At 45.8% G+C, this 14,339-nt stretch overlaps 1 protein-coding gene across 6 annotated transcripts in view; it reads right to left on the bottom strand.

The window, feature by feature from the left end:
• Positions 1 to 2,487: 2,487 nt before the first annotated feature.
• Positions 2,488 to 14,339, bottom strand: part of mbd1a (methyl-CpG binding domain protein 1a) — a 45,617-nt gene continuing 33,765 nt past the window's right edge. For all 6 annotated transcript variants that reach the window (XR_016483464.1, XR_016483465.1, XM_036989095.2 and 3 more), the window contains 5 exons: positions 12,726 to 12,830; positions 12,029 to 12,349; positions 7,287 to 7,505; positions 6,356 to 6,526; positions 2,488 to 5,267 (listed from right to left, as the gene is read on the bottom strand). Coding sequence is in view for 4 of the 6 variants with exons in the window: in XM_036989095.2 (XP_036844990.2) it covers positions 5,097 to 5,267; positions 6,356 to 6,526; positions 7,287 to 7,505; positions 12,029 to 12,349; positions 12,726 to 12,830 (987 nt within the window). In the remaining 2 variants the exon portion in view is untranslated. The remainder of the gene's footprint in view (positions 5,268 to 6,355; positions 6,527 to 7,286; positions 7,506 to 12,028; positions 12,350 to 12,725; positions 12,831 to 14,339) is intronic.

Here is a 14,339-nt window from a genome sequence, read left to right as displayed (position 1 = left end):
ATTACATGTCTGTAGGGGTCAGTCCAGGGGTCAACAAGACTAAATGACCAGTCTGTAGGGGTCAGTCCAGGGGGCAACAAGACTAAATGACCAGTCTGTAGGGGTCAGTCCAGGGGGCAACAAGACTAAATGACCAGTCTGTAGGGGTCAGTCCAGGGGGCAACAAGACTAAATGACCAGTCTGTAGGGGTCAGTCCAGGGGGCAACAAGACTAAATGACCAGTCTGTAGGGGTCAGTCCAGGGGTCAACAAGACTAAATGACCAGTCTGTAGGGGTCAGTCCAGGGGGCAACAAGACTAAATGACCAGTCTGTAGGGGTCAGTCCAGGGGGCAACAAGACTAAATGACCAGTCTGTAGGGGTCAGTCCAGGGGGCAACAAGACTAAATGACCAGTCTGTAGGGGTCAGTCCAGGGGTCAACAAGACTAAATGACCAGTCTGTAGGGGTCAGTCCAGGGGTCAACAAGACTAAATGACATGTCTGTAGGGGTCAGTCCAGGGGTCAACAAGACTAAATGACCAGTCTGTAGGGGTCAGACCAGGGGTCAACAGGACTATATTATATGTCTGTAGGAGTCAGTCCAGGGGTCAACAGGACTATATTACATGTCTGTAGGGGTCAGTCCAGGGGGCAACAGGACTAAATGACATGTCTGTAGGGGTCAGTCCAGGGGTCAACAGGACTATATTACATGTCTGTAGGGGTCAGTCCAGGGGTCAACAGGACTATATTACATGTCTGTAGGGGTCAGTCCAGGGGTCAACAGGACTAACATTTTTAACAGATCAGGAAATAACGTATTTTTTTAAACAAATTTGTCAAAATCACCACATTGAGATGAAATTGATTTACATTTTTTGTTAACAAAGAACATAAGAAGCAACTGATGGCGTGAGAACCTGGAGGCACTGAACATCACCAACCTGGAGGCACTGAACATCACCAACCTGGAGGCACTGAACATCACCAACCTGGAGGCACTGAACATCACCAACCTGGAGGCACTGAACATCACCAACCTGGAGGCACTGAACATCACCAACCTGGAGGCACTGAACATCACCAACCTGGAGGCATTGAACATCACCAACCTGGAGGCACTGAACATCACCAACCTGGAGGCACTGAACATCACCAACCTGGAGGCACTGAACATCACCAACCTGGAGGCACTGAACATCACCAACCTGGAGGCACTGAACATCACCAACCTGGAGGCACTGAACATCACCAACCTGGAGGCACTGAACATCACCAACCTGGAGGCACTGAACATCACCAACCTGGAGGCACTGAACATCACCAACCTGGAGGCACTGAACATCACCAACCTGGAGGCACTGAACATCACCAACCTGTGAGACTTCTTTTCAATGTGCTCAGTCAAGCGGTTCACTGCTCCATTGGCTAAGAAGAGACGCCGGCGCTCCCTGGTGGCAGAGACGAGCACTACAGGGGAGGCTGAGGAACAGCCTCAACATACACACCCGCAGCCAGTCTACGGTGTGTACAAAGGTCTACCAAGCACTCTTTCACACAGAATCTAAAGATGTTTTTACACCGGCAGCCCAATGCTGATATTTTTGCACGATTATTGGCAAAAGATCTGATTGGTCAAAAGACCAATAATTGGACAGAAGATTATAATTGGTATGTTTGTGTAAACACAGCCTAAATGACTACTAGTCTTTGGGGGAAAGCAGAGAGACCATGTCGGGGGAAAGCAGAGAGATCATGTCGGAGGAAAGCAGAGAGATCATGTCGGGGGGAAAGCAGAGAGATCATGTCGGGGGGAAAGCAGAGAGATCATGTCGGGGGAAAGCAGAGAGATCATGTCGGGGGAAAGCAGAGGGATCATGTCGGGGGAAAGCAGAGGGATCATGTCGGGGGAAAGCAGAGAGATCATGTCGGGGGAAAGCAGAGAGATCATGTCAGGGGAAAGCAGAGAGATCATGTCGGGGGAAAGCAGAGGGATCATGTCGGGGGAAAGCAGAGGGATCATGTCGGGGGAAAGCAGAGGGATCATGTCGGGGGAAAGCAGAGAGATCATGTCGGGGGAAAGCAGAGAGATCATGTCGGGGGAAAGCAGAGGGATCATGTCGGGGGAAAGCAGAGGGATCATGTCGGGGGAAAGCAGAGAGATCATGTCGGGGGAAAGCAGAGAGATCATGTCAGGGGAAAGCAGAGAGATCATGTCGGGGGAAAGCAGAGGGATCAGGTCGGGGGAAAGCAGAGAGATCATGTCGGGGGAAAGCAGAGAGATCATGTCGGGGGAAAGCAGAGGGATCATGTCGGGGGAAAGCAGAGGGATCATGTCGGGGGAAAGCAGAGGGATCATGTCGGGGGAAAGCAGAGGGATCATGTCGGGGGAAAGCAGAGAGATCATGTCGGGGGAAAGCAGAGAGATCATGTCAGGGGAAAGCAGAGAGATCATGTCGGGGGAAAGCAGAGGGATCAGGTCGGGGGAAAGCAGAGAGATCAACAACCATAAAAGTTAAAGTTTAATACTTTTACAAGTTTTGATACAAATACTCACACCATAAAAAGTAAACCAGTACTTCTTTACCATAACAAACTGACATTCCCAGTAGGATACAGTAGGTTTCTGGAGCATCTCCACAGACCATTACCTTCAATTCTATCTTCAAGCCTAGTGGTTAGAGCGTTGGACTAGTAACCAAAAGGTTGCAAGTTCAAACCCCCGAGCTGACAAGGTACAAATCTGTTGTTCTGCCCCTGAACAGAACAGTTAAACCCACTGTTCCTAGACCGTCATTGAAAATAAGAATTTGTTCTTAACTGACTTGCCTAGTTAAAAAAAAAAAAGGTAAAATAAAATTCTAATTTATAAGAAAAGACAAGATGTTGTTGTAGCAAAAATGTGTCTTCTACTCAGACAGAGTGGTCCTTGTATGGACCATGTTGTTCCCGTGAACAACATATAAAACCTTTGAAAACATGTTATTTTTAAACAAAGCCAAGAGAACAGTTACACGTGAACATATAAAAAAAGGTGATTGGGGCCCCCCGTTACATTTGCAACAGATTCTGATTGTGCTCAATGTCTCACTTCTCACTGACTATCCAGTCCAGTGTATTGACATATTGAAAACATTTCTTACCGACACAGACCTTCCTTCCAACACTACAACTGTCTCGGGAAATGGTAAGCCAGCCTGTGAGCACTTTGTTCAGTCAGCTGGGGAGAGTAGATAGTGATGGTCTAGTTCTGTAAAATGGTTTTTTAAAAATGTTTTTAAAAAAATGCATTTGAATTGACATAGAACCAGAAATAATAGAACTCTGAAAATAGAACCAGAAATATTCAAATTAAAATAACTGAACTTTGACCCCAGAAAAGCAAGTATAATGCCGTTGTTAATGTGAAAGTTAACCTGAAAAGGGATAAAGCAGCAGTATCCTCTACTTGGTAACGTCACTGCGGCAGTTCACAGTTCTTGAAAAGACGAACAAACTAGCTAGCTCCATTCTTAAAATGCGCAAAGAAAAATGTTCCTGCAACAGGAAGATATCAGAAGTATTTTTTAAATGAACAGAGTATGTCCCAACGTTAAGCAGACATTCTTCCATACACACATTGATACAGTACCAGTCAAAAGCTTGGACACAATTACTCATTCCAGGGTTTTTTCTTTATTTTTACTATTTTCTACATTGTAGAATAATAGTGAAGACATCAAAACTATGAAATAACACATATGGAATCATGTAGTAACCAGAAACGTGTTAAACAAATCAAAAATATATTTTATATTTGAGATTCTTCAAAGTAGCCACCATTAGCCTTGATGACAGCTTTGCACACGCTTGGCATTCTCTCAACCAGCTTGATGAGGTAGTCACCTGGAATGCATTTCAATTAACAGGTGTGCCTTGTTAAAAGTTAATTTGTGGAATTTATGTCCTTCTTAATGCGTCTTAGCCAATCAGTTGTGTTGTGACAAGGTAGGGGTGTTCTGTGTGCAAAGCAGTTAATCAAGGCAAAGGGTGGCTACTTTGACGAATCTCAAACATTAAATACATTTTGATTTGTTAAACAGTTTTTTGGGTTACTACATGATTCCATATGTGTTCATTTCATTGGCTTGATGTCTTCACTATTATTCTACAATGTAGAACACTTCACAAATAAAGGAAAACCCCCTGGAACGAGTAGGTGTGTCCAAACTGTTGACTGGTATTGTATGTATAACGTTACTAGATCATAAATGAACGTTAAGCAGCCAATCTTCCATTTACACATTGCTACCAGTCTGCGTGCGTGATACGTAGTCTATGAAATACAGTGATGACTGATAAACAAATGTTTTTTTAAAAAACAAACAGATGGTCCAGAAGACAACCAAAGACAAGTAGCCGTGTTGATATCCCAGTTGCCCCCCCGTCATGTTGATATCCCAGTTGCCCCCCCGTCATGTTGATATCCCAGTTGCCCCCCCGTCATGTTGATATCCCAGTTGCCCCGTCATGTTGATATCCCAGTTGCCCCGTCATGTTGATATCCCAGTTGCCCCGTCATGTTGATATCCCAGTTGCCCCGTCATGTTGATATCCCAGTTGCCCCGTCATGTTCAGAACTTTCATTTGTCTTAATGCCAACAGCATTAAGTGTCACATGCAGAAGTAAAAAGGAGCACTGGTCTGCCTGATCTAATGGTAAACTACCAGTGATGTGTTGGAAGACATTTTTCAGTCATGTCCATAAGTAAAGTCAAAATTCTAGTCATAGAAATACAATGAATAGAATGATTTTCTAGCCATTCTATTTCTAAAAGCACCAAATTGAAAATGTCAATGACACGCAGGCACTTCTGCGATGGTTGGAGGCGCACCAATTCACGTCCTGGTTTTCCAAAAACAAAGTCCTGTACGGTGAACCGAGCTGGTATGATGAGCAACCTGGCCTTGGGTCCCTGTAATTTAGTTGGTTCTGTGAACCACACTTGCATAACAAGTAAGCCTGCCTAGAGTTATGGCTTGGTGGGCTAACACAAGTTTAGGATTTAGCTCAGCAGGCTAACACAGTCCTGTCCCGGGGGTTCAAACCCACTCCAGTCACACCCTCCAACCCTGTTACACCCACCCATCCTCCCCCAACTCCAGCTCAAATTCCAGGTCCTCCTCCTCTATAAGTTCCAGGTCCTTCTCCACGATGTTGTCTCGACACCTCTCACACCTCTCCTCCTCCAGAGGGACCAGCAGTTCACAGATGGCCGCCCTCACACAAAGAACCGGCTCCATCACCTACCGGTAAAAACAGGACATTGTAAAAGATAAAATATATAAAAAAATTAAATAAAAAGGTATTGCACAATGACATGTTAAAAGATGCATTCTAGAGACTTTAGTCTGCTTTTACAAACACCTGAAGATATAGTTTGGAGTGCATTTTCAGTTCTTAAATAACATATTGAATGTATTGTCCAGGAGGTGTCCTGGTACATCAAGAGGTCTCACTACAGAAACAGGAGATAGACTAGTGTCCTGTCCAGGGGGTGTCCTGGTACATCAAGCTGTCTCACTACAGAAACAGGAGATCGACTCCTGTTATATGGGGTGTTCTGGTACATCAAGAGGTCTCACTACAGAAACAGGAGATAGACTAGTGTCCTGTCCAGGGGGTGTCCTGGTACATCAAGAGGTCTCGCTACAGAAACAGGTGATAGACTAGTGTCCTGTCCAGGGGGTGTCCTGGTACATCAAGCTGTCTCACTACAGAAACAGGAGATAGACTAGTGTCCTGTCCAGGGGGTGTCCTGGTACATCAAGCTGTCTCACTACAGAAACAGGAGATCGACTCCTGTTATATGGGGTGTTCTGGTACACCAAGCTGTCTCACTACAGAAACAGGTGACAGACTAGTGTCCTGTCCAGGGGGTGTTCTGGTACATCAAGCTGTCTCACTACAGAAACAGGAGATCGACTCCTGTTATATGGGGTGTTCTGGTACATCAAGAGGTCTCACTACAGAAACAGGTGATAGACTAGTGTCCTGTCCAGGGGGTGTCCTGGTACACCAAGCTGTCTCACTACAGAAACAGGTGACAGACTAGTGTCCTGTCCAGGGGGTGTCCTGGTACATCAAGCTGTCTCACTACAGAAACAGGAGATCGACTCCTGTTATATGGGGTGTTCTGGTACATCAAGAGGTCTCACTACAGAAACAGGATATAGACTAGTGTCCTGTCCAGGGGGTGTCCTGGTACACCAAGCTGTCTCACTACAGAAACAGGAGATCGACTCCTGTTATATGGGTTGTTCTGGTACATCAAGCTGTCTCACTACAGAAACAGGAGATCGACCCATAGGGCAGGATTCTTTCTGGCTCTCACCTCCATGCCCCTGTCCCCCAGGGCGGGCAGCCTGACGGGGAAGCCGGGGCAGACCATCAGGCTCTCCAGATCCAGCAGCAGAGTCACCAGCTGGGTGATGGTTCCGAGACGGGGAGGGTGGACCTCGTACAGGGGGTGGGTCAGCAGCAGGGGCTGGCCCTGTACCGTCACCTGGTTAAAGACGATGCACAATAACAAGCTCAACTCCTCCTTCAATAGTTCACAAGCTTAAAAAGGGGGGGGGAAGTTCAGTATTTTACAACAATGTTAGATGGTTCCTCACCCTGAAAAGTACTCAAATGGGGCCTGGACAAACTGTAATCCATGCTTCGGTTTTCTGTAAACAGACACTTGAAAACTTGCGAGGAACCATTCTAACATTAAGTTGTAAAATACGTTGGAGGTGAGGCTTTGGGTGCCGTCGGCCCAAAAGGAAAATCGGACTGATACAAAAGATAGGAGGTGTCACAGTTATGGATGGCGTTTCTGCCCTAAAGCCTTCATCAGTAACGAGACCAAAAGGACTAGTCAAAAGTAGTGCATTCATTTTAGGGAATTAGGGTGCCATCTTGAACACGGCCTAAGTTGAATTGAACTTTCCCTACCTGGAAGTATATTTTACCCCTACCTGGATGTCTCTTTTTCCCCCCCTACCTGGAAGTCTCTTTTCCCCCCTACCTGGAAGTCTCTTTTTCCCCCCCTACCTGGAAGTCTCTCTTTCCCCCCCTACCTGGAAGTCTCTCTTTCCCCCCCTACCTGGAAGTCTCTCTTTCCCCCCCTACCTGGAAGTCTCTCTTTCCCCCCTACCTGGAAGTCTCTCTTTCCCCCCCTACCTGGAAGTCTCTCTTTCCCCCCCTACCTGGAAGTCTCTTTTCCCCCCCTACCTGGAAGTCTCTCTTTCCCCCCCTACCTGGAAGTCTCTTTTCCCTACCTGGAAGCAGAAGCCAGGTTGGATCTGGAGAACTGTGTCAGCCATGGTAGAGAGTTTAGAGCACTGGAGGAGTTGTATTAGAGGTCCCCTGGCCATGACCCCTACCCAGTGGGCTGGTAGCACCGTGCGGCGCAGGGCCCTCAGGAACCCAAACAGAGCTGCCTCCCTCTCGTCACGACAGGACTCGCTGCCGTCGGCCAGACTGAAGGTCTCTGTGATCTAGAGGGACGGTGGGGGTAGAGGGAGGAGTGAAAGAGAGAGAGAGAGAGAGAGAGAGAGAAATGACAGATGAATGTGAGGAGAGATCAAAAACTGGGTTAAATACACGTGTCAAAATACTCCCAAACACTTGATCCGAGGTTAATTTGGTTTGCCCTGTACAGAGAACCAATCCAATCATGTCCATGATCGATGGAGAGAGAACCAATCCAATCATGTCCATGATCGATGGAGAGAGAGAACCAATCCAATCATGTCCATGATCGATGGAGAGAGAACCAATCAAATGGAGAGAGAGAACCAATCCAATCATGTCCATGATCGATGGAGAGAGAGAACCAATCCAATGGAGAGAGAGAACCAATCCAATCATGTCCATGATCGACGGAGAGAGAGAACCAATCCAATCATGTCCATGATCGATGGAGAGAGAACCAATCCAATGGAGAGAGAGAACCAATCCAATCATGTCCATGATCGATGGAGAGAGAGAACCAATCCAATGGAGAGAGAGAACCAATCCAATCATGTCCATGATCGACGGAGAGAGAACCAATCCAATCATGTCCATGATCGACGGAGAGAGAACCAATCCAATCATGTCCATGATCGATGGAGAGAGAGAACCAATCCAATCATGTCCATGATCGATGGAGAGAGAGAACCAATCCAATCATGTCCATGATCGATGGAGAGAGAGAACCAATCCAATCATGTCCATGATCGATGGAGAGAGAACCAATCCAATGGAGAGAGAGAACCAATCCAATCATGTCCATGATCGATGGAGAGAGAGAACCAATCCAATCATGTCCATGATCGATGGAGAGAGAGAACCAATCCAATCATGTCCATGATCGATGGAGAGAGAGAACCAATCCAATCATGTCCATGATCGATGGAGAGAGAGAACCAATCCAATCATGTCCATGATCGATGGAGAGAGAGAACCAATCCAATGGAGAGAGAGAACCAATCCAATCATGTCCATGATCGACGGAGAGAGAACCAATCCAATCATGTCCATGATCGATGGAGAGAGAGAACCAATCCAATCATGTCCATGATCGATGGAGAGAGAGAACCAATCCAATCATGTCCATGATCGATGGAGAGAGAGAACCAATCCAATCATGTCCATGATCGATGGAGAGAGAACCAATCCAATCATGTCCATGATCGATGGAGAGAGAACCAATCCAATCATGTCCATGATCGATGGAGAGAGAGAACCAATCCAATCATGTCCATGATCGATGGAGAGAGAGAACCAATCCAATCATGTCCATGATCGATGGAGAGAGAACCAATCCAATCATGTCCATGATCGATGGAGAGAGAGAACCAATCCAATCATGTCCATGATCGATGGAGAGAGAGAACCAATCCAATCATGTCCATGATCGATGGAGAGAGAGAACCAATCAAATCATGTCCATGATCGACGGAGAGAGAGAACCAATCCAATCATGTCCCTGATCGATGGAGAGAGAGAACCAATCCAATCATGTCCATGATCGACGGAGAGAGAGAACCAATCCAATCATGTCCATGATCGATGGAGAGAGAGAACCAATCAAATCATGTCCATGATCGACGGAGAGAGAGAACCAATCCAATCATGTCCATGATCGATGGAGAGAGAGAACCAATCCAATCATGTCCATGATCGATGGAGAGAGAGAACCAATCCAATCATGCCCATGATCGACGGAGAGAGAGAACCAATCCAATCATGTCCATGATCGATGGAGAGAGAGAACCAATCCAATCATGTCCATGATCGATGGAGAGAGAGAACCAATCCAATCATGTCCATGATCGATGGAGAGAGAGAACCAATCAAATCATGTCCATGATCGATGGAGAGAGAGAACCAATCCAATGGAGAGAGAGAACCAATCCAATCATGTCCATGATCGACGGAGAGAGAGAACCAATCCAATCATGTCCATGATCGATGGAGAGAGAGAACCAATCCAATCATGTCCATGATCGATGGAGAGAGAGAACCAATCCAATCATGTCCATGATCGATGGAGAGAGAGAACCAATCCAATCATGTCCATGATCGATGGAGAGAGAGAACCAATCCAATCATGTCCATGATCGATGGAGAGAGAGAACCAATCCAATCATGTCCAATGATCGATGGAGAGAGAACCAATCCAATCATGTCCATGATCGATGGAGAGAGAGAACCAATCCAATGGAGAGAGAGAACCAATCCAATCATGTCCATGATCGACGGAGAGAGAACCAATCCAATCATGTCCATGATCGATGGAGAGAGAGAACCAATCCAATGGAGAGAGAGAACCAATCCAATCATGTCCATGATCGATGGAGAGAGAACCAATCCAATCATGTCCATGATCGACGGAGAGAGAGAACCAATCAAATCATGTCCATGATCGATGGAGAGAGAGAACCAATCCAATGGAGAGAGAGAACCAATCCAATGGAGAGAGAGAACCAATCCAATCATGTCCATGATCGACGGAGAGAGAGAACCAATCCAATCATGTCCATGATCGATGGAGAGAGAACCAATCAAATGGAGAGAGAGAACCAATCCAATCATGTCCATGATCGACGGAGAGAGAGAACCAATCCAATGGAGAGAGAGAACCAATCCAATCATGTCCATGATCGATGGAGAGAGAGAACCAATCCAATGGAGAGAGAGAACCAATCCAATGGAGAGAGAGAACCAATCCAATCATGTCCATGATCGACGGAGAGAGAGAACCAATCCAATCATGTCCATGATCGATGGAGAGAGAGAACCAATCCAATGGAGAGAGAGAACCAATCCAATGGAGAGAGAGAACCAATCCAATCATGTCCATGATCGATGGAGAGAGAGAACCAATCAAATCATGTCCATGATCGATGGAGAGAGAGAACCAATCCAATCATGTCCAATGATCGATGGAGAGAGAACCAATCCAATCATGTCCATGATCGATGGAGAGAGAGAACCAATCCAATCATGTCCATGATCGACGGAGAGAGAGAACCAATCCAATCATGTCCATGATCGATGGAGAGAGAACCAATCCAATCATGTCCATGATCGATGGAGAGAGAGAACCAATCCAATGGAGAGAGAGAACCAATCCAATCATGTCCATGATCGATGGAGAGAGAGAACCAATCCAATCATGTCCATGATCGATGGAGAGAGAGAACCAATCAAATCATGTCCATGATCGATGGAGAGAGAGAACCAATCCAATCATGTCCAATGATCGATGGAGAGAGAACCAATCCAATCATGTCCATGATCGATGGAGAGAGAGAACCAATCCAATCATGTCCATGATCGATGGAGAGAGAGAACCAATCCAATCATGTCCATGATCGACGGAGAGAGAGAACCAATCCAATCATGTCCATGATCGATGGAGAGAGAACCAATCCAATCATGTCCATGATCGATGGAGAGAGAGAACCAATCCAATGGAGAGAGAGAACCAATCCAATCATGTCCATGATCGATGGAGAGAGAGAACCAATCCAATCATGTCCATGATCGATGGAGAGAGAGAACCAATCAAATCATGTCCATGATCGATGGAGAGAGAGAACCAATCCAATCATGTCCAATGATCGATGGAGAGAGAACCAATCCAATCATGTCCATGATCGATGGAGAGAGAGAACCAATCCAATCATGTCCATGATCGATGGAGAGAGAGAACCAATCCAATCATGTCCATGATCGATGGAGAGAGAGAACCAATCCAATCATGTCCATGATCGATGGAGAGAGAGAACCAATCCAATCATGTCCATGATCGACGGAGAGAGAGAACCAATCCAATCATGTCCATGATCGATGGAGAGAGAGAACCAATCCAATCATGTCCATGATCGATGGAGAGAGAGAACCAATCCAATCATGTCCATGATCGACGGAGAGAGAACCAATCCAATCATGTCCATGATCGATGGAGAGAGAGAACCAATCCAATCATGTCCATGATCGATGGAGAGAGAGAACCAATCAAATCATGTCCATGATCGATGGAGAGAGAGAACCAATCCAATCATGTCCATGATCGATGGAGAGAGAGAACCAATCCAATCATGTCCATGATCGATGGAGAGAGAGAACCAATCCAATCATGTCCATGATCGATGGAGAGAGAGAACCAATCCAATCATGTCCATGATCGATGGAGAGAGAGAACCAATCCAATCACGTCCATGATCGATGGAGAGAGAGAACCAATCCAATCATGTCCCTGATCGATGGAGAGAGAACCAATCCAATCATGTCCATGATCGATGGAGAGAGAGAACCAATCCAATCATGTCCCTGATCGATGGAGAGAGAACCAATCCAATCATGTCCATGATCGACGGAGAGAGAACCAATCCAATCATGTCCATGATCGATGGAGAGAGAGAACCAATCCAATGGAGAGAGAGAACCAATCCAATCATGTCCATGCTAAATAGAGTTAAGAACAAAGGGAGAGAGATTAAAAGAGAGGGACTGACGGACAGCTCACCTCTGGAGTGACATCATCAAGAGTGACATCATGGATGACCTCGGTGGTCACCCCAGGCATGACCTTTGACCCCGTGACCTCTGGCAGGTCAGGTGGTCCGAGGTGGATGACGGTTCGAGGTATCTCGGCGTACAGCTCTACTAGTTGTTCCTCCTCGGTGTAGTCCAGTGGGGCCGTCTCTGTCCTGCTCATACTGTACGGTGACGAGGGCTCAGTAAGGGGCTGGTGCAGAGGTGGACCTAGTTGCTGCACAGCTGTTGGTTCAGATGTCATGTAGTTAACTGACGGGGGTTCAACTGCAGGCTCCAGGACTGCGGAGGCCTTGGGAGAAAAATAAAATAAAAACATTGATGAGCTGGTTTTACTAAATCAATGGACTAGCTTGGTTTTACTAAAATAGATGGACTAGCTTGGTTTTACTAAAATAGATGGACTAGCTTGGTTTTACTAAAAATTGATGGACTAGCTTGGTTTTACTAAAAATTGATGGACTAGCTTGGTTTTACTAAAAATTGATGGACTAGCTTGGTTTTACTAAAATAGATGGACTAGCTTGGTTTTACTAAAAAATGATGGACTAGCTTGGTTTTACGCACCAAGCTGTGACAATGCAATAGATTCCCAGTAAAAAGTCCCATTCAGCACCAGCTATCGAATTTGTGAATACGGTGATGATGATGTGTGTGTGACTCACTACCTGAGAAGCGAGGCTGGGGCCAGGGGTGATGGTAATTTGGTTGCCGTTCATCCTGATGAACTGGAGGTTGCCATGGTCGCCCTGGTAACAGCTCTGCGGGTAGGGCTGGGGATAGGGCAGGGATTTTAATACAATTATACTATAGATGCATACATTCAGCATTATGGTCAATTGAAATTGGTGTAATGCATGCTGAACGTGGAACGAGGGAGTTTGTTGTGTTGAAAGTCTCTGCAAAAAAAAAAGTGTTCTATTGAAAAAAGTTTGGTTACTAGCGACATGGTTAACCTCAGTTGCTGGGACCGCTACATCTGTCCAGGGATCCTGTCAACTAATAGTTTGAAGAGCTGAATGGTAGCTCAGCTAGCTTAGCTGCTAACTCAATATCAAGCTAGCGAGGGTTTCCTTGACAACTTGAACACAGCCCGCAACACGTTTAGCCCTTGCGGGCCTGCGGAATGTCCCGGGCTTTGTGGCTGTCTAAATCCCCGTTGCTGGCGTTTCCATCAGATCTGCCCTGCCTGGAATTACATGGAGTACCAGCGATAGCCTACCATGACATCCAAAACTAAAATGGAGTACCAGCGATAGCCTACCATGACATCCAAAACTAACATGGAGTACCAGCGATAGCCTACCATGACATCCAAAACTAAAATGGAGTACCAGCGATAGCCTACCATGACATCCAAAACTAAAATGGAGTACCAGCGATAGCCTACCATGACATCCAAAACTAAAATGGAGTACCAGCGATAGCCTACCATGACATCCAAAACTAAAATGGAGTACCAGCGATAGCCTACCATGACATCCAAAACTAAAATGGAGTACCAGCGATAGCCTACCATGACATCCAAAACTAAAATGGAGTACCAGCGATAGCCTACCATGACATCCAAAACTAAAATGGAGTACCAGCGATAGCCTACCATGACATCCAAAACTAAAATGGAGTACCAGCGATAGCCTACCATGACATCCAAAACTAAAATGGAGTACCAGCGATAGCCTACCATGACATCCAAAACTAAAATGGAGTACCAGCGATAGCCTACCATGACATCCAAAACTAAAATGGAGTACCAGCGATAGCCTACCATGACATCCAAAACTAAAATGGAGTACCAGCGATAGCCTACCATGACATCCAAAACTAAAATGGAGTACCAGCGATAGCCTACCATGACATCCAAAACTAAAATGGAGTACCAGCGATAGCCTACCATGACATCCAAAACTAAAATGGAGTACCAGCGATAGCCTACCATGACATCCAAAACTAAAATGGAGTACCAGCGATAGCCTACCATGACATCCAAAACTAACATGGAGTACCAGCGATAGCCTACCATGACATCCAAAACTAAAATGGAGTACCAGCGATAGCCTACCATGACATCCAAAACTAAAATGGAGTACCAGCGATAGCCTACCATGACATCCAAAACTAAAATGGAGTACCAGCGATAGCCTACCATGACATCCAAAACTAAAATGCAGTACCAGCGATAGCCTACCATGACATCCAAAACTAAAAGACGGAGTAATGGAGAGTTTCTTGATCACAGGTGGGGAGAAAAAAAAGAGTGTTCTACAAGCAGTTGCTACCTT

This window comes from Oncorhynchus mykiss, chromosome 9 (assembly GCF_057628025.1).
Source record: "Oncorhynchus mykiss isolate SJ-2025 chromosome 9, ASM5762802v1, whole genome shotgun sequence".
NCBI classification, from domain to species: Eukaryota; Metazoa; Chordata; class Actinopteri; order Salmoniformes; family Salmonidae; genus Oncorhynchus; species Oncorhynchus mykiss.
The sequence above is the reverse complement of the archived record's forward strand: the minus strand, read 5'-3'. Positions and strand labels throughout refer to the sequence as shown.